Genomic DNA, 25,199 nt, shown 5'->3' with positions numbered 1-25,199 from the left:
CAGCACCTAAGACACGCTCACATCGTGGGGCATTTTGCCGTCTCTGTTCTTTCGTGACAGTGGACGGGTGGGTCCTGGAGAGCAGTGGCAATCCCTGGGAAGGGTTTGAAAGGAGCCGTTCCCAGAGCACAGGGGAAACCATTACCGTCCTAGGCCTGTGGGCAGGGTCCGGAGAGAGGGGGCCCGTGGAGGCAGGACCCCCAGCATTCGGAGGCCTGGTTGAGGCAGCTCCTGCCAGACTGTGGGCCCGAAGCTGGAGAGAGCTCTGGAAGGCGCTCTGCACCCTCCCCACTCCCCGCGCAGTGCAGCCCTCGGCAGAGCCAACCAGAACTGGAGGCTAAGGAATCCGGGCTGGCGAGAGGCTCCCTCAGTGTCAGGGCACAGAGCAGGGGGTGGGGGGAGGAGACCGGGGACCAGAGGGGACAGGAGAGGGCATGGGGGGGCATGACCAGCACGTGTGGACGGTGCCCAGCACGTATGGACGGTGCCCAGCACACGGGGACAGGGACCAGCACATATGGACAGTGCCTGGCACACAGGAGGGTGACCAGCCCATAGGGACGGTGCCCAGCACATGGGGACAGTGCCCAGCACATATGGACAGTGCCCGGCACGCGTGGACGGTGCCGACAGGGGACTAATGGGTGACCAGCACACAGGATCACCTCCAGGAGGCCGCGCCCCGTTCAGTGCATCATGTTTAGTCCCTCGTATGGTCTCAGGCCTGTGACAGGCATTTGGGAAATGTTGTTGAGATAAATTCTTCACTGAAGGATGCTGGGGTTCGAGTATTTGCCAGCCATGAGCCCGGTCAACCTTTCTGCCTCATTGATCTCATACATATCAGCCTTTGTGGTGAGACTCAACACAGTGTAAGAAAGGCGCTTGGAAAATCATCAGTCATTATATAAACCTATAATATTGTGTGGGTGAATATTCTGCTCTATCCACGTTTACCAGTTAAGGACGAGGTCTGTGTGTGACTGTGAATGTGCACGGTAGATATCAAAGGAGAGCTGACACTCGGGCTGGCGGTTCTCTCTTGTGCACGGGGGTCGGGGCAAGATGGTGAGCGGCATCCCTGGCCTCAAGCCTCCAGCGGCCAGGAGGCAGTCCCCCCACCTTGAAGATGACCAGACTTGTCTCCGGACGTCACCAAGTGTCCCCGGAGACAGAATTACCGCCAGCTGAGAACCACTGGGGTCGTCCCAAGAGCATGAGGGTTAGAACTAGGTGGACTTGGGCTCATCAGAAGCCGACTCCCCTGGGCTGGGGGCAGGGCCCCCCTCCACCTGCACCTCCTCCCGGGCCCTGACTCCCCGCCCTCAGCACCACCCACCTCCCAAGTGTCCGAGCTCAGCTGGGAAGCCTTCTTATGAGACGCCTTCTTTTTTTTTTTTTTTTAATTTTTTTCTTTTTATTTTGATATAATTTTAGATTTACATAAAAGTTGCAATAATAGAAAAGAAAACTGAGGTGTACCCTTCACCCCATTTCTCCTGTGTTAACAACTTAAATCACCATAGCACAGTTGTCAAAATCAGGAAATTAACAACGTTATTATATTAGTAACTTAAAAACAGATCTCATTTGAATTGCACCAGTTTTCCCCGATGTCCTCTTTCTGTTCCCACAGTCTTTTAGTTATTGTGTCTCCTTAATCTCCTCGAATACATGGTGGGTCCCCAATCTTTCCTTGCCTCTATGACCTTGACACTGTTGAAGAATAATAGTTATTCTGTAGGATGTCTCTCAGTTTGGGTTTCTCAGATGTTTTCATGATTAGAGTTATGCATTTTTGGCAAGAATACCCAGAAGTGATATTGTGTCCTATTCAGTACATCATGTCAAGGGGTACATGATGTTTATATGTCATATCAGGGGTAACGCTAACCTTGATCCCTTGTTTAAGTTGGTAACCTCAGAAAGTTGTTTTTGTACGGGGTGGTTCTGGAACATGTGAGACGCCTTCTTATGAGACGCCTTCTCAGGTCCTGTGAAGCTTGTTGATAGCTAAACCACGCCCTCTCCAAAGTCCATGCATTTATACCCATTGTGCAGTTGTTTAATCAACTTTCCTGCCCGTAACCATGGCTCCTAAACATGTCAAACCAAGTATCCTGTTTATAGCAAATATTTCATGGTGTCTCCTGGACTACTCTAAAATGAAATTCAGGCTTCCCTGGTGGCGCAGTGGTTGAGAATCTGCCTGCCAATGCAGGGGACACGGGTTCGAGCCCTGGTCTGGGAAGATCCCACAGGCCGCGGAGCAACTAGGCCCGTGAGCCACAACTGCTGAGCCTGCGCATCTGGAGCCTGTGCTCCACAACAAGAGAGGCTGCGATAGTGAGAGGCCCGCGCACCGCGATGAAGAGTGGCCCCCGCTCGCCACAACTAGAGAAAGCCCTCGCGCAGAAACGAAGACCCAACACAGCCAAAAATAAATTAATTAATTAATTAAAATTAAAATGAAATTCATGTGTAAGCGACCTACACACGCTATTCTGAGTATAGATTTGACCCTTGAACAACACAGGTTGGAGCTGCGTGGGTCCACTTGTAGGTGGAATTTTTCAGTAGTAAATACTCAGCGCTACATGATCCACGGCTGGTTGACTGCTCAGATGCTGAGCCGAGCATGTGGAGGACTGACTACAAGTGATACTCGGATTTTTGGCTGCATGGCGGGTCAGCACCCCAACACCTGCATTGTTCACGGGTCAACTGTATAGGTTTGTTTACATGTATAATGTGCCCAAACGCTAATAAAACAGAGAAATAAAAGGAGGGTCACTTTTAACTAAGAACATGAATTTTAATATAAGAATGTCTGGGCACATGGCAAACATGTACAGAAGGAAGTATTCGGAAGCTTGTTTCTGGATGAAGACACAATAATTTAGACCCGTGGAGGGAATAGTAATGATTCACGCACCACCAGCAGATTCACCCACCAGATGGGATTTTCGGCAACGGTAAACAGTTCTTGGTGAAGTATCACACCAAACAAAGTTCTCTCTTGCCCTGATTTACATGGTTAGCTGCATTCCTGAAAAATCCACTGTTCGTTAAAACCATGCAAACGAAAAATGAAAAAAGCAAAAAAACTTTAGTTTACATACAAAGAAGAGTTAGATTCAAGGCTCAGGTCATTATAGACAGAAAAGCGTACACCACACAAACCAGTTCTTCATGGGGTGGGATTGTGTTGTGCTTTCCTGAGAACGAGCATCTCTGGCCCCCAGGATGCTGGTCGTGCCCCTCAAGTATGTGGCAGTCACGGCTGCCCCTGATGGATGTCTTGGGTGGCCCTAGAGGGTGTCCCCACTTGGAACCGCTGTTGTTTACTGTAACAACCTGGAACTGAGAAGCCCAGCTGTCTTGCTCTCAATTATATTCCCAGTGGCGAGCGTGCCTGGCATGCATTTAAAACAAAACAAAACAATTTTTTGGAATGAATGGAAAAGACATTTCCCTACAGGGACACACAGTGTTTGATGGCATTTTCTTCCTTGGTTTCAACACCTGAAAGAGAATATTATTACAAAACCCTGGCCCTTGTCACCTGTGCCTTGCTGCTTGAAAGGAAGAAAGGACATTTTAATCTGCCGCGTTGAAGTTTCCTTCAAGCAAGAAGCAGGAGACACTGAACTGTACACTCAACTCAACCTTAGGAAAATGCCTGTTTAGACATCATAAATATCACTCTATGCAAGTAGGAACTAAATTAATAATTATCGCTAAATGCAGCAAAGATCACGCATGGATTTGCAGAGGTCAGTGGCCACTGTGAAAGGAAATTCATTTGTTCGTTCATTAAAGCACTTGTTGTTTTGGGGCCAACCCTGGCCACCCTTACCTGCCATTGCAGGTTTTTGACACTGTAATATACCCAAGAAAGAGTTATTGACTCAGGCATGGTGGCATTTTCGTGTCACCCCCTTGTTCTTTTGATAGTCTGGAGACATGTGCTTTGGAAGCAGTATTCAGAGCCCACGCTTGACTCTGGTTTACACTCCTTCTGTATTGAAATCTCTCCTGTCAGAGACTGCGAAATTGGCGGCTTACATCAGAAACAAAAAAATACAAGCTGCTCTCATTTGTTAGTTAATTCACAAGCTGCTGGGGAAAAAAATCTTTGTTTTTTTTACGGAAACATGTTTTTAATTCACAAAAACTCCATAAAGCTGCCAGTGGGGACGCATCTTTCCCAGCTCCTCTCCATCTGTCTCCTGCCGTCTCCAGCCTCCCTCCCTGGAACACCCGGCCCATAGAGGAACCCCCCGGCCTCCTCCTTCCTGGGCCTTTGTGTGCCTCTCTCTTCTGCCTGCTGCTCAAATCCCAGGAAGTTAGAGCCCAGACCCCTCCTCCAGGAAGCCTTCCCAGATCATTTCCTCTCTGTCCACAGCTTCCACTGGCTGCTTCCCTGTTTTCCCTCCACACCTGCTTCTGTAGCCCTAATTAAACCATAATTCACTTTCTTTTATGCCTTCCTCCCTACTGAAATGTACTGTCATTCGGGACTAAATTTTCTAAAGTTTACTTTTTATTACACTAGCAAGATATATGGTCCATGTAGAAAATTTAGAAGACATAAGTGTAAAGAAAAATCATTGAGAAACCCGCAGTCACTATCTCCCAGGGATGATTCCACATCCTTCTGGCTACGTGTCTATGCATGTTGCAGGCATATCTGTCTTTAAAGTATAAGAACATGGAGTGCATACTCTAAAAATGCTCCCGCCCCTGAACACCCTTCCTCGACTAAATATCAGTTCTTCTTCACAGTATCCATGGCATGCTTGTAGTAAGTATTTCCCACCACCCCATCAGATATTATCAGTTTTCCTCCTTTGACCCTAATGAATGGTTCACACTCCCTGGCGTGAACCCTGTTGCCTGGGGACATTGCTGGGTCAGAGGCGCCCACAGTCTGAAGTCTTCTGATATGTGGCCGTAAAGGTTGGACCCACATTACCACCTGGCGTGAAATGGCGTGGAAATGTCTGTGCCCACATCTGTCTCCATCCTGGCAATTTGTTCTGATGGTGGAAAACTGACTTTTGGTAAGAAAACCCACGGATGAGGATCTAAATGCCCAGAGAAGCTCAGTCTTCCTTCTTCCTTAGTCATTTCTTCCTCGTGCCCCACATCCTGAGCGTCAGGAGATACCTTCTATGTGCGTAAATCTACGCCTATTTCCCTGGGGGCTGATTTCTTGCTCTGTCACCAGGCCTTTCTCTCCTCCCACCGTGTCTCTGGCGGTTCTGCGCTGCCGTCTGTGGCCTCGTGCCCGCCCGCCCACTCTGGACCACTCCCCAGGGTCACTGTCCTCTGAAACCCCCTGGAGACAGGCACTCAGCACCCGGCGACAAGGAGCTTGGAAACGCCACCCACACGGCCCCTGCTCTGCAGCTGCAGGGACTCAGCTGCGGATCCCCTGGGGCCACGCAGCCCTGGGGGGTCAGGGTCCACTGAGGACCTGGAATCTCCACCCCGCCAAGCCCCCTCCTCTTGCTGTGTGTGGCTGCGAAGTCTCCACGCGCTTCCCGTGGACCTAAGCCAGCTCGGGGTGGGCGGAGGGGGAGCTGTTTTAAAACACAAACTGCAGGCAGGACCCACGACGTGTCACCACGGGGCCTGGAGGGGCTTGATGCCCACCCGCTCGCCTCTCAGCGAGGGGCCGCCCCGTCCCTGCTTGTCTTGGCCGGAACCGCAGAAGGTACATGCTGTCCCATCCCCGGTTTCCCCTCCTGGGCTGTAACGTGCGAGATGTCTGAAGATGTGTTTTAAGAAAATGGAGAGAAGGTGCCTTCAGCTGAAAACTCTGCCTTTCCAGCCAGGCATGCGCGTCCCTGGCGGGGATGGTGACAAATGGGCCCACTGGCGCCATCAAAACTGGAAAGATGACAAAGGGACATATCTATGAAACAGAAACAGACTCACAGACACAGAGAACAGACTGTGGTTGCGAAGGGGGGCTGGGGGAGGGGTGGATTGGGATCTTGGGGTTAGCAGGTGCAAACTATTATATACAGGATGGATACACAACAAGGTCCTACTGTATAGCACAGGGAACCTATATTCAATCTCCTGTGATAGACCATAAGGGAGAAGAATATGAAAAAAATATATACGTATGTAACTGAGTCACTTTGCTGTACAGCAGAAATTAACACAGCATTGTAAATCAACTAGACTTAAATAAAATTTTTTTTAAACCCTGGAAAAATGGCAGGACTCCTCTTAGGATGATCTAAGGAGTGTCCTTGAGTCTCTGAATAGTCACCATAGGAAGAACCCTGCCTCTGAAGACTGTCAGGACAGACTGGCAACGTCCTCTGTCTCGGTGAAGAGCGCTCTGGGGGATCCCGTCCTGCAGCACGGAGAGCACGTGTGTTAGGTCCTTGGACTGTGGAACTCCGCGTGACAGTGCGGGCATGTGTGGAATCGTGCACCCTCTACCCTCGGCCGCTGCTGGGCGTGGTTTGGGTCTTTGTAAGGGTCACGGCCGGTGGAGCGTGAGCTGCACGGGGCAGGCGCGTGCGGTGTAGACACCCTGTGACTTGTGTGTGCTGTGTGAGGACTCCGGCTTTCCTAGATGGGGGGTGGACACGGAGTGCAGGCCTGCTTCATCCTCTTTGCGGCGTAGCCCATGCACCCCGGGAGTGACACAGAAGTGCTGAGGGGGCGTCGCTCTGCTGGGACCCAGGCCGTGGACAGCGTTCGGGGTCCGAGTCCCAACCCAGCGCAGTGTGCTTCCCGGGCGTGCAGGGCCCTGGCGTGTGGGCCACGACCCGACTGTGGGGCGCACCCCTGTCAGCTCTCACCACGCAGCAGGGCCTCCTCCTCCTGGTTTCCTTCTTCCTCTCTTTCTTCTCCACACTGGAGACCTCTTTTTCCAGTTTTCTCAAGTTTCGACTGCTTTCCTACCAGAAGGAAATAAATTGAAATGTTAGTGGTGCTGTTTTCCAGGTGCTGAGACTACAAATGGGTTTTTCTTTTTACGTTTCTAACATTGTCTCACTTTTCCCATAACGTTTATTACTTTTATTACAGGGGAGAAAACAATAATTGTATATTAATGTCCTTTTGGGATTTGAATGACAGACCCCTAAGAAGCGTCTGACTTTCAATGCTAAGTGACCGTAACGAGCTGTGTCTTCACGAGCTCAGAGGATTTGTCCCCAAAGAGGCAGTAACGGAATTCTCACGCCAAGGCTGACGCACGCCCTGTCTGTTCTCTCCTAGGTGCCCCAGGACGAGTGGGGAGGGTACCCCACTGGGGGCAAAGACGAGGAGATTCCCTGCAGGAGGATGAGGAGCGGGAGTTACATCAAAGCCATGGGTGACGAGGAAAGCGGGGAGTCGGACTCCAGCCCCAAAATGTCCCCCAAGTTGGCCCTCCGGCCGGAGCCCCTGCTCAAGTCCATCGGACAGAGGCCGCTGGGAGACCTCCAAACGTAAGCCCCCCGTGCGCCTCCCTCACCCCAGCCCAGGGCTCTTCTCACACTAACCGTGGCCACTTGTCAAAAAACCCTAGAAAAAGTCCTGGGTTGAAAATATTAGACTCAGTGGCCATCAATTTTCAAGTCCTTAAAAAAAACACAATCAGACCTTCGGTTATTTACTCATTGCATAGTAATTAAGGGAATACACTTGGGCAGTTTCTATGTCAAATATTAATTTTCAAGCACCTATCATAGCCGATGACCCATCCGTGTCTTCTCAGATCATTCCAGCTATTTATCAGGAGCACATTTGTGTGAGTGTGTGTGTGTGTGTGTGTGTGTGTGTGAAAATCACAACGGGGAATTTTTTGTTTACTATAACTTTACAAGTGCACATGTAGGCAACAAAGGTTTTGCAGGGTAGGGGCAGGAACTGGATTAATTTTACAAATATCATAGCATATGCTTTATATATTTGTCCAAAAATACATCGGGGTTTTTTTTTGTTTTTTCTCTAATTGAAGTAGAGTTGACTTACAATGTGGTGCCAGTCTCTGCTGTACAGCAAAGTGACTCAGTTATACACATATAGACATTCTTTATTGATATTCTTTTCCATTATGTTTTATCCCAGGAGACTGGATATAGTTCCCTGTGCTCTACAGTAGGACCTTGTTGTTTATCCAGTTTATATATACTAGTTGTATCTGCTAATCCCAAACTCCCACTCCATCCCTCTCCCTCCCCCTTGGCAACCACAAGTCTGATCTCTATATCTGTTAGTCTGTTTCTGTTTCACAGATAGGTTCATTTGTGCCATATTTTAGATTCCACATGTAAGTGATATCATATGGTATTTGTCTTTCTCTGACTTACTTCACGTAGTACGATAGTCTCTAGGTCCATCCATGTTGCTGTAAATGGCATTATTTCATTCTTTTTTATGGCTCAGTAGTATTCCATTGTATATATGCACCACATCTTCTTTATCCACTCATCTGTCAATGGACATTTAGGTTGTTTCCGTGTTTTGACTATTGTGAATAGTGCTGCAATGAACATAGGGGTGCATGCAAAGACACATTGTTGATAAATTTAACTAATTTCCAAAATATAAACAGAGGAAACTAGGAACTCGGCTATTCATTTGAACTATGAAAATATGACTGTAATTCTTAGCAGTCACCTTGTGTGTTTTTGGTCCTTCCAGCTAAGTCTGGATGTTAAGTGCAAAGAACTGTCTGCTTTTCCCACCACGAGCTGTGGCTTCTCTGGTGTGAAGTTTCAACAAGAGGGTGAAACAGCAGCTCAGTGCTTTGCCAGTGTTGCATCCAGAGTTGTTCTTGTAACGTAGTGAGAGGATGGGGCTGTGACCAGGGTGTCACCTTTGTGTCATCCCCCACCTGTGCCCCGTGCACATGGCGACATGTGAAACAATGGTGTGATTTCTCCTGATAAATCCAGTCATCCGTTAAATGTTACCTCACAGGATGAAAAATTAAAATTTTGAATTGAACCGTATCCTACATTTGACAAACGTGAACGGTACCTTGATGACCTCGTTCACTTAAATCCCTCAGCAATTGTGTTGGGGCTGCCAGGCAGGAACGGGTGAGGCAGGCGGCGACGTCTGTCTCCTTCCTTACGGGTCCCCTAAGGTAAGGCGCTGTCTTACACAGAGAAGGTGGTCAGGGGAGGTTTGTGAATCAGTGCCCGGGAGCCAAGCCAGAGGCTCGCCCTGTGGAGCTCACAGAGGGAAAACCGGGAGGGGGGCGTGTAAGCAAAGAAAGCAAACCGTTGGAAGAGGTTGTCAGTGGAAGATTGTGCTGGGAACTTAAGAAGTGAGGGGTTAGGGGTGGGGAGCCAAAGGCATCACCTGACCCAGGCACCCAGCCGTCGAGGGCTGGACCAGGCATCAGTCTCCCCAGCTTGATTTGGGGGTGCCTGACAACACATCTGAGAACTCTGGGGTATCTGAAAACCCCATGTGCCTGGGCAGCAGCTGTGCTTAGCAGGTCTTGGGGTTCTGATCCGCTGGGTAGGGCCACCGACTTAACTCCTCATTTTAAAAGTTCGTGATTCATTTCATGATTGTGCACATTGAAAGCAAACCATGAAAAAGAAATAAAAGCAAGCAGTGTTTGAACTGCGAGCAGGGATCAGGCCATTTAAGACTTATGCACTTCGTTTTCCTATTGACAAGGTCCCTCCTCCCTGCCTGCTGACCCCAGACTGGTCGTGCTCCCTGGACCCCTGTCCCCAGCCCTTGACCTCTCCCCGCGGGACCACGATTCCCTTCTTCTTCAGCGGTCAGCGCCTGCCTCTCATCCCTCCCCTCCTCTGTACCAGGCGCCAATGCTGACGATGTTCAGAAGATATTGTTAAGAGTTTACATTTGTAAAACCCACATCATTACCCAGCATCGTAAAAATTCCCTCAGAAACCCAAGAGAGTGATGGAGAGGCAAGACCACCGGACAGCGTAACCGTTCACCATCCGCGTGTGGAAATGGAGCTGGGGGTTCATCCACAGAGGCTTCTAACCCCAGCACACCCACTGCACTTCATAGCTCGGGAAGCTTGGGGGGAAATGAATAGAATATGCTGCCTAACACCTGCTGCTGTTCTCAGCTCACTTACGTCTACGTTGGCCTTGCAAACACTGCCCACTCTGTCTGCAGAGAGAAGCCCTTGGTTGGACCCTTCTTCCCGTTATTCTGTATTTATCACTCCATTCATCCCTCCGACACGTGCCAGGCACTGTGCTAAATTCTCCCTACACATGTGTGAATTATTCTTTTCCCCCAAATCTGACACTGCAGTGGAGATGTGAAGGGGAGGGGGCAGCTCTCTGTGACATGTCCAGACGACACCATGCCCTGCAGGACTCCTCTGCTAATTTGCAAAGTCCGTGAAACTCCCATAACAAGTTGCTCTTTGTGTTAACATATGAAATTTCTCTTTAAAATATGTTACTGGGAGGTATATCAAGTAAGTTGTTATTATTGCCTGTTAGGATCTTAGCACATCTTAGAATTTTATAGGTTTCTATATAATTTCACTTATTTCCGTCCTAAATGGCATCATGAAAACTCAACTCTTTACCCAGGGAAATAAAAACTGTGCCCATTTTATGGAACAGAACCCTGAGTCAGAGGAACAAGGTACTGAAGGCCACGTAAGGGACCAGGGGTTTGAAATGAAAAGTTCTTTTAATCCCACGTCCAAGGAAAGTATTTCACCCAAATAGCAGGATCGTGTGCCTGGGGACCAGCATGATCTCTGAGGGAAAGGAAGTGGTAGTTTTAAAGCTGTGTTTAAAATATGACTGAAAGCCATCAGATTTAACAGTGCACTGAATGTTTTCCCTCTGACACCACAGAACTTCACCAGCAGGAGCTGACTGACAGAACGGTTTAAGAGTCAAGTGATAAACATAAGAATTAGTGTCTGCCAACCTCCTTTAGGTTTTATTCTCAGTATGCACAATTAATTCTATTCACATTCATAATGGTATTTAAGAATTCAGATAAAATAGCCAGATGAACCTAGTAATTATACTTTAGTTTTAATTTGTTGGATTGATGGATTTATGTTCTTATCGTTGAATTATCATATGGGCACACTGAAACCTTAGGAATTTTACGAGCCTCCCAAGTCACAGTAAACACCGGTATAAAATGGACTTTCCCAGCAGCCCTTCTTCAATCTGCCCGGCTAAGACCTGAAAGGAGATTGGGTGTTTAGTTGCCTGTTACCAGCCCTTTTGAGCCATATAATATAAAACCCCTTCTGTGAAGGCCGCACGTACTCGAAATGCTTGACCTCTGGGAACAGTGATTCTGTTGAACACTGTCTTGTCTTCCTGCTGTTAAACCGAGAAAAAAGTCAGTCTTCTCATTAATAATTGAGTGCATGTCCTTATTACACATATAAGGATTTTCGCTTTCACCTTGCTGTGTTATCTATAGAGTGCGAGGAGACAGAAAGTTTTTTCACTCTCGAAAGAAAAATGAAACAAAAACAGACATGCAAAGACCTGTCACAGCTGTCTTACTGCTCAGAATTCTCAACAGTTGTGTTGACTGATCAGGAAAATCAGACCCCCAGGCCGGGGACAGCCCCTGTCTCTCTGTGGGTCAGACCCTGCCCATAGGCAGACACCATTCAGAATTATTTTAAATGAAGTGCAAATTTCAAGATGCTACTGAATCTAATTTACTGGATTTTTAAATTAACTTATGTATTAGTATCTGGAGAATTCACTTTTTATAATTATGAAAGGTAGACCAACTAACTTAATTTGGGGGCTTTGGGGTATATTTTTCTGTTTAGTTGAATTGAGAAGTCAAAGCTCTAATAATTGTGAACATCTCTGAGTCATTCTCTCAAGAAGGTAGCATTTTAAATTTATAGAGAAAGGAGAGCTTATTTTAAGAACTACTTCATATGTAAAGATAAACGCAGGTGGGTTACAGATGTAAGCATAAGAATCATATTTGTATGTGTGAGTATATACAGGTGTGTGTGTGTGTATATATATATACATGTGTGTATACATGTATCTGTATATACATGTGTATGTATATGTATATGTGTATATATATATACATGAATGTGTGTATATGAATATTTTACAATCTTGGGTGAGAGAAGGCATATCCAAACCTTATTCCACAGTGAGAAACTACAAGACATTGACAGATTTTAATTCATAAAACTAAAAACGTATTCATGGTAAAAGCCAACAAACAAATCAACAAGCTAAAAGTACTGTCACCAAAGTAAAACAGTCATAAAAACCTGGGAAAACGTTCCATAATACAGGTGACACATTTTCATACTCTTAATACAAAGAGATGCATTACAAATCAGTAAGGAAAAAGTGGGCACTGTAGCTATAAAAATGGACAAAGGCCAGAAAAGACTGTTTACGGCACTTCCCTGGTGGCGCAGTAGTTAAGAATCCGCCTGCCGATGCAGGGGACACGGGTTCGAGCCCTGGTCTGGGAAGATCCCACATGCTGCGGAGCAACTAAGCCCGTGTGCCACAACTACTGAGCCTGCGCTCTAGAGCCTGCGAGCCACAACTACTGAGCCCAGGTGCCACAACTACTAAAGCCCACGCACCTGGAGCCCATGCTCCTCAACAAGAGAAGCCACCGCGATGAGAAACCCGCATACTGCAACTAGAGAAAGCCCGCACACAGCAACGAAGAACCAATGCAGCCAAAAATAAATTTAATTTAATTTAATTTTTTAAAAAGACTGTTTACATAACTTACCAATAATTGAAACTTGTAGAGAGTGTTTTAGCATTCCACTTGAAACTAAAAATCTAAAATCTTATTCTAAAGAAATTGCTGTAAAGCATGCAAATATGTGCAAAAATGTAGTGATGTGCACAGTTTCATTGTATATCACTGTAAGAAATTGTAAATTGCCTACATGCCCATCAGTAGGCCTTGGGTCCCACTTGGGACAATCTAGCCTCTGGATACACCTGTAAGCAGTGACACAAGTAAAATGTTGTTCATTGCAACATCATCTGTAATAGCAAAAGTTTAAAACAATCCAAAGTTCACCACTATAGTGCTGATTGAATAATAGATATACAAGTATTAAAATAGTAGAATATTATTAATAGAATATACTAGAAGATTAGGCAGCTATAAAAAATGAGGAAGATTTCTATGTACCGATTTGGAGCGATGCAGTTTATATCACCTTTAAAAGGCAAAGCATAAGACATTATTATATAGCTGCCACTTTTCTATAATAAAATGGGAAGATAAGATTAAAACTCATATCAGTTTATATTACATAAAGAAACAATAGAAGAATAAATAGAAACTAATAAAAGTGTTTACCTCTAAGGAGTGAAGAGGAAGTAGGTGCAATAGGGCTGGGACCAGGACATCTCAATATGTCCCTTTTCTGTATATAGTGTTAACCTTCATTTATGCAAATGTGCCATCTATTCAGAAATATCAGAACTTAGAAGACACAATAAAGGAAAATAAAACCCACTCTCAAAAAACAGAGCAGCCAAGAGGAGATTTAGAGATAACCGATGATAGAACTATCAGAGAGAACCTAAAAATAACGAATTAATGCCAAAGGATCTAAGGGAAAACGTGGACTACTCACATACACAGAAGAGAAGTTGGCAGAGAGAGAAAAATTAGAAGAGGCGGCTAGAAATACTACAGATGAAAATCATGGTGTTAGAAGTAAGGAATTTTGCTGCTGGGCACCTCAGCAGACTCAGCATAACTGAGTGATAATCAGTGAGCTTGAAGATAGGTCCACAGAAATCACCAAACTGAAATGCAAAGAAAAAAATGTAAGAAATAAAAAGTGGAAACGAGCATTCAAGAACTGTGGGAAAATATCAAACTGTCCAACACACCGGAATCCTGGGAGGAAAAGAGAAGGGGAAGCAGTCAATAGAAGAAACATTTGAAGACATAACGCCCAAGAATTCGTAAAAATAACAAAAGACATTAAATCCCAGATTGAAGAATCTCAGAAAATCTCAAGAAAGATAAGTACCGGAAACAAAACAAAAGCCACACGTATACACACATCATTTTCAAACTACCGGAAACCAAGGATAAAGAGACAATCTTAAAGAAAGCTGGAGAAAAATTAAAGACACATTACATACAGAGGAACAAAAAATTTTCACAGACTTTTTGTCATAAAGTATTCAAGCCAGAAAATAATGAAGTAACATCTTTAAAGTATTAAAAGAGAAACCTATTAACCCAGAATTCTAGACTTAGAGAAAGTATCTTTCAAAAATGAAAGTGAAATAAAGACTTTTTCACAAAAACAAAAGCAGAGAAAAACATTGCCAACAGACCGGTAGGTACTAGGAGAAATATTAAAGGAAGTTCTTCAGGCATGAATATGGGATAATACAAGGACAGACAGACATCTGGGGCTGTGCAAAAAAAGGACAGTTCCGTATCTGCGTTGTGATGATAGCTACAGGACCATGCGCCTGCCACCATGCCCAGAGCTGTGCGGAAAGGGAGGGATGCTGACAGTGGGCAACTGAACCAAAACTGGAAAACCCAATCCTGCAAAATCAAAAACAGAGGGCGGTAAAATGGGGTGTGTGCAAGCAGCTCCTCTGTGGCGAGGCATAAACATTAATCCGGGACAGGAGGAGGGGAGAGCACTGCAGCCTCACCCCCTTTTTGCTGGTTCACATCAGGCAACATAAGACATGCCCCTTGGCCGCTGGTTGGAGAAGAGATCGAACGAGTCACAGGAGAGAACCCTGGCTCGGAGGTGAGCGCCGGAGAAGAGGTGGGAAGATGGGCTCAGATGGTCCCTCTGAGACTGAACAGGAGGTAGGGACCAAGGGACAGGGATGGCACCTGGCGCCGTGCCCCTCAGGTCTCCACACACTGGGGAAGCAATCCCACTGCAGGCTTTGCAGACTCGGCAGGCATCTGTCTGTGAAGGAGGGTGGACCCGCTCAGCACTGTGGCCTTTTTCTATCACTATTCATGGATGTCACCAGGATCTCACCCTCACACCTCTTCATTTATTTTGATTGTTTCTCTAGTAAATCCTCAGCTTTTGATTCTCAGACTGTGGAATCAGCTCTGTGTTGAGTTATTATTCTCTACTGTTTTCTTGTTTTCTAATTCAGTAATTATGCTCTTATTGTTAATTTTTTCTTTGTATTTCCTTAGATCTAATTTGTTATTTCTCTCATTCTTCAGCTGAATGCTTATTTAGTAGTGAAAGTGTTTAAGACTATGAATATTCCTGAGAGTGTACCTATACCTGCCTCACACATACCCTGATAGGTGATGCTTTTGTTGTCACTACTTTCTGGATAATCTGCAATTTTGTTTTGCTTTTCACCTTGATCAAGGGTTTGAATGAATTAAATGAAGGAAAGATCAACTTACTAGGATAAATGTAGCCACTAGTAACTGTTTTTCTTCCTTTTAATTACTTTTTGAAACTTAAGTATTGTGTAGAGTTTTTAATACTGACCACCTTTCCTTTCCAGCCCTTTGGGCAGGGAACTTGATTTTAGAGAAACAGATAAAATATTGTTCTTTTTTCCAATGTTTTCCCATTTCTCATTGTATGAGCTCTCAATTCCCCCAAAAGTCATCATTCCTGATCACTCTCACAGCTGCATACTCATTTACTCACTCTTCAGTCTACCACAGAGCTGCTTTTGGCCTTTTTGCTCCCATTCATCTAAGTGTGACATGTGCTTTCCTGCACAGAGCTGAGGACGTTTCCTCAGTTCACCTCATGCTGAACTGCCAGAGTTCAGATAGCATAATGGACAAAGAATTTGTCACACTTGAACAGTGAAGAGTGTTGAAAGCAATCACTCTTTAAACACAAGTCACTGTCTTTACCTCTGTGGACTTCAAACATCTAACAGTGACACACAGATGGATCAGCTGAGCACTTGTGAGAGGTCAGACAGGGCTTTCTGTTAATAAACCAGAAGCCAGTGGCTGTCAAAGCACTGACTGTTTCCAGAGAATGCACTGAATAAAGAGATTAGAGCAAAGAGAGGCAAATCTGTAAGATTTGGGTGCAAAATTAAATAAAATTAAGCCGAATAGTAAACCTGAAGCAGCAGTGACTTTTAATAAGTCACATTATATGCAATTCTCCCAAATGTAGTAAAGATGATTTATTCTATGGAAATCATTGTCTCCCTTGGTGTATGATACTTAATATATGCATTCCCCATTTATTTGTTCATCCAGTAAGTAAGTGTATGTTAAGGGCTGGGTGTGTAAATAAGATATCAAGTAAATAAATGAATAAATGTACAGATTGCCAGGATATTAACTAGGCACCTAAAACTAAACAGTTAATTTTAAATGACAGAAATCATTTTCACAGAGTTTTAAAAAGTGAGGTTTTGATGAACTAAACTGTTTTTGAAATAATCATTTTATCATGGTTAAAAGTGTTTTTAAAATCTCTTTTATTGCGAAATTTGGCAATATATATCCAAAAAAACACTTATGTTAATTCTTCCCAGAGCCTCCAGTGAGAACTCAGTCTGGCTGGAGCCTTGGTGTCCGTCTGTGATACCGTGAGCAGAGAACCTGGTCATGCTGGGCCAGACTGTGACCTACAGTTATGATGTGAGCTAACCCTTGAGTGTTGCCTTAAGCCAGTGAATTTATGGTAATGTGTTATGCAGTGTATTAATCAGGGTTCTCCAGAAACATAGGGTGTGTGTGTGTGTGTGTGTGTGTGTGTGTGTGTAGAGAGACTGAGACAGAGAGATTAACTGTAAGGAACTGGCTCCTGTGATTTTGCAGGCTGGCAAGTCCAAATTCTGCAGGGCAACCTGGCAGGCTAGAGGCCCAAGGAAGAATTTAGGCTGTAGCTCGAGTCTGAAGACAGTCTGGAGGCACAATTTCTCTTCCCAAGGAGGTCAGTCTTTCCTCTTAAGACTTTCAACTGATTAGACGAGGCCCACCCATATAATGGAGGGCAATCGGCTTACTCAAAGTCCACCAATTTAAATATTAATGGCAGCTAAAAATATATATATATACCATCACAGCACTATCTAGAATACAGTTTGACCAAATATCTGGGTCCCACAGTGTAGCCAAGTTGATACATAAAATGAACCATCAGACACAACAGTGGAAAACTAATACAGGAAGTCACTAGGGAATTCCCTGGCACTCCAGTGGTTAGGACTTAATGATTTCACTGCCATTGGACCAGGTTCAATCCCTGGTAAGGGAACTAAGATCCTGAAAAACAGTGGCACAGCCAAAAAAATAAAATAGGAAGGCACTAAAATATTAGTAATGGTTATCTTTGGGTGGTGGATTCATAGCTGAATTTTATTTTTTTTAATATTTTAAAACTTTTTCCAAAAGCATATATTAATGTTAAAATAAGAAAAGATATTGAAAATCAGTTGTATTGTCTTCTAAGTGCCCTCGTAACCTGTAATTACTGTCTCTCCAATAATAACACTGCATTTAAAATGAATTTTCCTTGTGTTGTAAAGTTACAATAGTAATAAATTTATGCTCAGTGACTTTATTAGACTTTTCAGCTGCAAGTGGAATTATAATTTTATGTGGATTTTAAAGCCATAAAATGAAATTTATTCCCAGTAGTATTCCCACATTTTGTGTCTCCAAGGCTCATGTTACATGAGACTTACAATAAGAGATGCTGGTGGAGAGATGTGTGTCATTGGGAGTAGTTGCAGCTTGGTGTTGTCACCAGGGAACCTCTTCCTTGATGGAGTGAAAGGGATGAGCATTTGAGGGTTACTTACCTGGAGTCTCCCTAAAATCACTTCTAAGTCCAACACCACAAGGAGTACTTGGAAAAGGAGCCTCCAACATCCCCCTGGTCCAGACAGTCAAGGGCTTTCCCGGGACAGATGCCCCTCCCAGCATCGGGACCCCTCCCAATATCGGGTGACTTTCAACTATTGCAGAGTTCCCATACTGAGAGTTTTCCATCTGTCATTTTCCTGCACATTTGATGTCATAGTTCTTCTTTTTTATCTTCTGTGTTTTTCTCTACTTCTTGATTAAATTATGACCTCTTTGAATGACAGTATACGCTCATTTCTTTTTATTATCCCTGTAATTGTCATCCAGTGAATGTTCAACAAACATTGCTAGCTGACTGGGACCCCATTTATGATCTCTTTGTGGTACAGTTACACTCTTATTTTTATTTCAAATGGAGGTACATTTAGTGATTATCTCCTATCACAACAGGATAGTAGATTCTACTATTGATTCTTACGTTTGTACAGTGAGTATCAAATAGTTATTAAATTCAGCATTTGTCATTAAACATTGCAATAGTAAAAGGACTCTTTCTTCTTAAGTAGCATGTACCTCTTATTTTATACAGTGGTAGGTAATCAAATATTTAACCTATAAAATCAAGAGTCAGAAAATATAATGCAGTGAGAAAAATGGAAATACATATTTAACTGCCGCAGTGGTATTTAATCTCAGGTGCTAATAGGGAAAATACTGGAACAAAGGCAGCTGTTGCAGGGTAGAACAGAATGTGTTCTCCCTACATGCCCTGTCCTCTGCACACACCAGCTGACGTAGAATTTATTTATTTGATGTGGTCTCCGTTACCAGACTTCCCTCTAAGTCTCCTGAGAGCACAGAACACGTCTTCGTTATCCTGACACAGAGTAGGTGCTTAATAATATTTGATGGATGGAATTGCTTATAAGGAAGTTTTAGCTGGGGCCAATTATGTGTGGTTATTAGAGGTAATTTCTACTGTAACTTGGTGTCCCACTCATCTCCTTTGTGAGGCTAATAATTCTCTTAAAAAATTGTTCCTGAAGGTCATACAGAGCCACTGAAGATTTCAAGGAGGCTAGCAGATTTCTATTCTAGAGAGATCGGTCTGTCTGGGTGGACACAATTAGGTGTCTATCAGGAAATCCATATGACTTGTCAGGGGCTGCCTTAGTGATGGCAGTGGGGGTGGAGAAAATGTGTGGGGAGGTACGCATGTTAGGGACAGAGCCGGACACAGGAGCAGGCACAGGCGAACCCCCAAGGCTGCGACTTGGGCGGGGCTGGGGGTGTGATTCAGTGAGAGGGGGAGACCGGCAGGAGGAGCAGACATCGGGAAGGTGCTGAGTCCAGCCTGGACACATTGAGTCTACAATGGCGGAGAGGAGTGGCCCCCGCAGTCCTGGTGACCAGGTGAGAGACCCGACCTCCCAGACCCGGTGCTGCCTACCTGCCGACTGCCCACTCTCTCTGCCTTCTGGGCCTGGTGGAGGGGTGGGCACGGTGTGGACATGTCAGAAAGACACAGACTAACCTGAAGGAGCCCCAGTGGCCAAAACTAGGACAGTTTGAGCCACAGAAGAAATAATAAAAGTATTGGATTGTCATCCACAAAAGAAGCGCCCGTGAGTCCATACTGATATTTGCAAAGCACTGAATAAATAAATGATGGGGAAGCAGGATAGTGCTTTCTTGCAGTAGAATTTTTAACATAGGACGATTGGGGGAAAGAAAATCACACCTGGGCCAGTGCCGCCATGCTAAATGATGCAGCAAGAGTGACCGATGGGTGAGCGAAGAAGGCTCATGTCTGCTTGGCCTCAAAATATCTGCCTACAAGACGTGTATTAGTTATCAAGGGAACAATAGAAATGTCACAGTGGAGAACCAGAAGGACCCTGCCCCACCTAACCAGGTAATTAGGGTTGACATCGACCCTCTGAGATGCAAAGACATCATACACCCTGGATATGGTGCACAGAGAAGCACATCACTTCTGTGGGGTTCTCACCAGAGATGCATCACCTCCACCTGATGATGGGAAAAGTCCACAACCCAAGTGAGGGGATAGTTACGTAATAAGTGATGAACACTCTTCCAAAGCATCCGTCATGACAGACAAGGGCGGACGGGGGAATCGTCACAGGTTGGAGGAGATTCAGGAGCCAGGACGACCAAACGCAGCCTGGATTCCTGGGATGGATCCTGGACCATGAAAAGATCACTCGTGAGAAAACTGGTCAAATTCTAATAAGTTACAATTTCCTGGTGTTTCTAATTATACTACAATTATGTAAGATGTGAACATTAAGGAGAGGTGGGGGAAGGGTGTATGGAAACATTCTGCAATATTCTTGGAACTTCTTGTGGGTTCAAAATTATTGCAAAACGTTGTTTGTAGTTAATGATATGCTGTGGCTGGTAAATGTCACTGAAATCGGGTCTTTCTTTAGCAATTCAGCCATCTGTTTACACGTCACTGCTTGGAGGTCATGTCTGCTCCAGGATCTTTAGCTCTGAAGGTGAAAGGCTCAAGCAAACTCGAGAATGTGCTGACTGATAAAACCAGTGTCCAGGGCTGGAGACACCCTGAGGCCTGCATCCGCAGAGGTCCAGGCAGCAACCCTGCAGACTCACTCCTGCTTTGCTGTGTGTTTGCTGCATCCAGACTCTCCCAGGCCAGGGAGGGATGGCCATGGCCCATCCAGGCTGGCACTGCCCAGTCCAGTTCAGGGCGTTTGTTCATTTCCCATCAAGCAGATACTGACCGAGCTCCTGTGAGGTGTCAGGCACCGCTTAGGTGCTTTAGAAACATAATGAACAAAACAGACAGAAATCCCAGGCCTCGTGGTTCTTAGTCTCCAACAGAGGAAGACACACCATTCACGTGATAACTAATCAGTAATAAATGAGTGAAGGGCATCACATGTTAGAGGCGGGAAGTGCCACGGGGAAAAATGATCCGAGTCTGGGGGTCTGGTAGGCCTGCGAGTGTGGGTATGTGGGTGGCTTGGGGAGGGGGTTGCAGATGAAGTGGCCTGGTCAGGGTGGGCTTCCCGGGAAGGTGACAGCCAGGCACAGGTGTTGGCGAGAGGATGTCTGAGTTCCTGGCGGGGAGCAGGGCGTGCTGCAGAGTCATGGGAGAAGCAGGGTCCGGTGAGGCTGGAATAAGTCGCCAGGAGGGGAAAGGTCATCAGAGAGGTGAGAGGCGATGGGTTGGGTGGGAGGGCAGGTTAGCGGGGCCCCGCCGTCCACATGATCATAAATCCATTGCCACGTTACTTTGGGGGACAGAGGGAGCCAGTGGTTTGAGCAGACAGGTGAAGTCATCTAATTCATGTCTTAACAGCCTTAAGGAGAAAAGTCACCCATGACCCTGATTACAAGGGTGAGGCCGACTTTGTCCAGAGCCATCACGGTGGGTGTGGCCACCACTGCGATGGGTGTTACAGGGGGAGAGGGACCAGGCTCAACTGTGAACACACAAGGACAAGCAGGGGTTCCAGCCCGGGAGCAGGGTGGGGTCGCGGATGGAAAATCTCCAAGAGGAAACATCAGGGCTCAGGGATTCTGGCCAAACCCACCTTACAGGATTCTTGCTGCAGGTGAGCGGGTGATCAGACCTCACCTGGAGGAGAGTGGGGCACAGGGAACCCCATCGGAACCGGGGGTGAGCAGATATCAGGTGAGGAATTCTGGCTACTCCGACTTGGCAGGATTCTCCCTAAAATTGGGCTCTTTGGGGACAGAGTCAGGAGGCCGGGGCTCGGAGGGGCCCGACTGAAGCCTGTCAAGGAGAAGTTCTTTGTCAGCGGGAATGCTGGCTCCAGGGTGGAAGTCGGCCTGGAGAAGCTGCAAGGGCAGAGGCAGGGAGACCAGTGATGCTGCAGTAACCAGCCTTCCTGATTCAGGTGATGGAGGCCACAGCAGGGCAGAAAAAGCCAGAGCAAGAAGCAGTCAGATTCTGGGTGTGAGACAGCAGAACTTCTGAGAAAGTCACCGTCCTCGCGGTAACTGCGCTGGATAATCCAGAGACGACAGGGCTGCTGGACCCGTAGCAGTGCTTCCCAGGGCGGCCAGCTGTTTCCACGGCTGGCCGATTTCACCCATCACTCACAAATTCTCTGGGTTTTCCATTTTCTTCAAAATTGCCATTATCTTGCTTCCTTTTGCCAACTGTATGATGGAGTCATTGAATGTGCACTCTTAACTTTTCTTTCATCACCACGATCCACAAGTATTTAGTTAATGTTGATTATCATCGTTTGTGTGCAGTCTCTTCCGCCTGAGAGCGTGAGCTCCATGCACATTCAGGCGAGTTCTGTGTTTCACATCTGTGCCCAGCGTGGTGGCACCCAAGAGGTATAGTAGTTAAATACGTAGGTAACAAGTTAATCAATGGTAAGGTATTCATCAAGTGTACCAGTTAGCGTGTTAATGGAATTAACTCCTTACTGGACCGCCATTACCTATAAGCCATACAGGTTGGTTAGCCCGACCAGCAGTGCTCATTTTGTCCCGTTTGGTAGGCTTCTTCTGAATGTTTACGTAGCAGGGACTCGGAAAGCTGGTCACTGGACCGCACAGCACCTCAGACGGGCCCCGAGAGCGCCTTCCCTGAAGGCGCAGGTCTGTCTGACCCACACCCCCGATGTCCTGGCCGTTGGTAAAACCGTTGGGCCGGGCAATGACATCAGTAAAAGCTTCACGTCACTGATCTGGTGTCCTGTTTCCCCGCCCTCGGATGGGGCACCGAGCCCAGCTCAGGGCTGAACAGTCAATACGTCCTGTCGTGGTGGTTATTTGTCTAAGGGACCAGGCCTGGGAAAGGGTTAGGATTCTTCTAAGCCAGGCTGCACGTTCCCTCATTGTTCTCCGGACAGGAAACTCCGGTCAATACGTGACCGTTTAATATTTGATGAGCTCCAGGGCAATGATTACACTCAAGTCTCCTCCATGAGAAGAGTTCCCGACCCTGCCTCCCCGCCCTACAAGGACCTCAGGGCCCCATTTCTGCATCCCCACCTGCCCTGTGTCAGGGGTTCCACAGTCACACGTCACCATCCTCAGTGCTCAGAGCAAAGTTGGCACAGGGGTGCCCGAGATGTTTAAACAACGACCACACCGGTGACCAGACGCTCCGGACTCTGACCGGAGGTGGTCAGCATCTGCGTGGATTCAGGCTTTCTCTCCAGGAAGCAGGGCTGAGTGAGCTGTGCCCTGGGGGCCCTGCTCTCAGTGCACAGCGCTTGCCTGTCACGCAGATACAAACCTTGTCTCCCAGCACCGGCGGAGAGACTTTTCAAGAGTGTGTTTATTATTGTTTGTGGATGAAATGGATAAACATCCAGATTCTCTACAAGGTCCCTCAGTGGGGTCCCCTCTTCTTCTATCCAAGTAGACCTGCGTTTCTCAAACTGTGGGCTGGTCCATAGACCACCTGACATAGACTCACCTAGAATGTTTATTAAAATTCTGATTTGGGGCTGACCCCACCCTCTAAGTCCATCTAGGGAATGTGATCTAGGAATCTACATTATTGGCAATCCCCCAGGGAATTGTGATACAGGTTAGCACTTGTGAAACCATTAAATGGATGTTTTCCTGCTGCCCCAACACTAGCCTTTAGTATAAACCGGCAACTGTCAGAAATTTTAATAAAGAAAAAAGCTCTGCACTTGCTTAAAAAACGATCTCAAACATAGAAGGTGTGGATGTAAATAGCCATGAAAGGATCTCAGGCCAGAGGAAAGTTCCCCTGCGATGGTCTCGAGAATAGTCGCCGAGTGGAGCCCTTGCCCAGCACCACCGGAGGGAGGTCTGACACTCTGTACGGGGCTCGTGGTGTGACGAGATACATGCTGCGGTCGCCTCTGTCTTTGAAGCCCTAGTGAGAGAAGTGGGATGGAGGTCATGGCTTGGCAGCCAGCTTCTCTGAATCTTTGCCGCGGCCTGAGTCACTGAACTGTCTGCACGACCCTGAAGTGCGTGGGGCTGGGCTGGTCATTGTCAAAGGGAGAAAGTCTGGGTCAAGCACGTTAGCGATGCACTCAGCCTCACACTGCGAGGGTGGACAGAGGGAAATTCAGACCCCGGACCCAGGTCCCCTGGCTGCAGACCTCTGCTCTTCTCGGCCCGCAGCCCCTCCCTCTTTGCAGGGGTTGGTTGGGGGGCGCATGTTAAGGTGAAGCTGAAAGCCCTCCTTTTGCGTTTGTCTCCGTTCACGTGGATGGTGACGTGCAGGTCCTTTCAGAGGAGAAGGTTTATCACAACCTGGAGAAGGAAGGCCATTTCCATATTCCCCTGAGGTCTTTTTGTTCACAGCTCAGAAGACGGATGGTGGCAAGAATTTCTCCTGATTGCACCAATCGGACCGTCTAGTGAGACCAGCCTGTACTTTTTCCATTAGCTTTACAAACTTTCCCCATCCTTGTTTGCCTAAGATGCCGCTTCAGGGTAGGATTTTTCCATTTAGCAATCTGAGACCTTGCAACTCTGCTCATTTCAGCGACCACCCCCAGCCCCGTGACTTTAAAGTTCTCTCATCTGAGGGAGGAAACAAAGCATGAGGCCCTGTGCTGGCTCTGAGGCCCTGGGTCAGCGATGGCGCCAGAACCAAAGCCGGCAGCTCTCTGCTCTGGAGAGAAACCGTTGCACGGTTTTGTATTCTTCTGAACTATTATTTTATCACAGAGCTGTAATAATGCATTGCAAATGTTTCAAAATATATGTATAATACTAAAGTAACACGTGGAGGCTTCGGAGGTAGCGATCTCTGTGCAGAATGTGTAGCGCCTGCTCTGGGACCTTTGGGCCCTGGGTCCCCTCTCAGGAAGGGTCCCCTTGCCTTCATGAAGCAAGTGGCTTGGCATCCCTTCCCCAGAGAATCATAGACAGCCTCAAAGGAGATGAGGACAATGAAAGCGCTTTGTGGTCACCTGTGCGGCCTTGGGGCCTCCTCTCCCCTCCCGGTGACGCCCAGGGCCTGTGAACACACCGTGAACTGGCGAGTGGGGCCTCAGCTTCCTTTGGAAAATTCCTCCCAAACCATCATTGTGAACATACATTTCACTTCAATTGACAAGTGACAGAAAACTAAATATTGTCCTTTTCTTATCTGATTCCTAACAGCTTTACTAAGATATAGTTTATAGATCATGCAATTCATCCACCTGGCGTATACAATTCAGTGGCTTGTAGTATATTCACAGAGGTCCTTGTGATCAATGTCAGGACATGTCTTCACACTGAAGGAGCCCCGCACCCACCGGCAGTCACTCCCCAAATCCCTCCCCAACCACAGCCACCAGTGTGCTTTCTGTCTCCACGGGTTTGCCAGTTGTGGATGTTTCATGGACGTGGAATCCTACAATACGTGCCCTATGTGTCCAGCTTCTTTCACTCAGCATGTTGTTAAGGTTCCTCCGCTT

The 25,199-nt window shown here is 46.5% G+C and overlaps 1 protein-coding gene across 1 annotated transcript in view; it reads left to right on the top strand.

Moving 5' to 3' along the window:
* The window catches only part of DLGAP2 (DLG associated protein 2), a 94,393-nt gene that overhangs the window by 5,586 nt on the left and 63,608 nt on the right, over positions 1–25,199 (top strand). Inside the window, exon 2 of the mRNA XM_068531968.1 lies at positions 7,252–7,463. Coding sequence (XP_068388069.1) covers positions 7,252–7,463 — 212 coding nt within the window. The remainder of the gene's footprint in view (positions 1–7,251; positions 7,464–25,199) is intronic.

Source organism: Eschrichtius robustus, chromosome 21, assembly GCF_028021215.1.
Source record: "Eschrichtius robustus isolate mEscRob2 chromosome 21, mEscRob2.pri, whole genome shotgun sequence".
Lineage (NCBI taxonomy): Eukaryota > Metazoa > Chordata > Mammalia > Artiodactyla > Eschrichtiidae > Eschrichtius > Eschrichtius robustus.
Note: the sequence above shows the minus strand (reverse complement) of the source record. Positions and strands in the feature narration are given on the sequence as shown.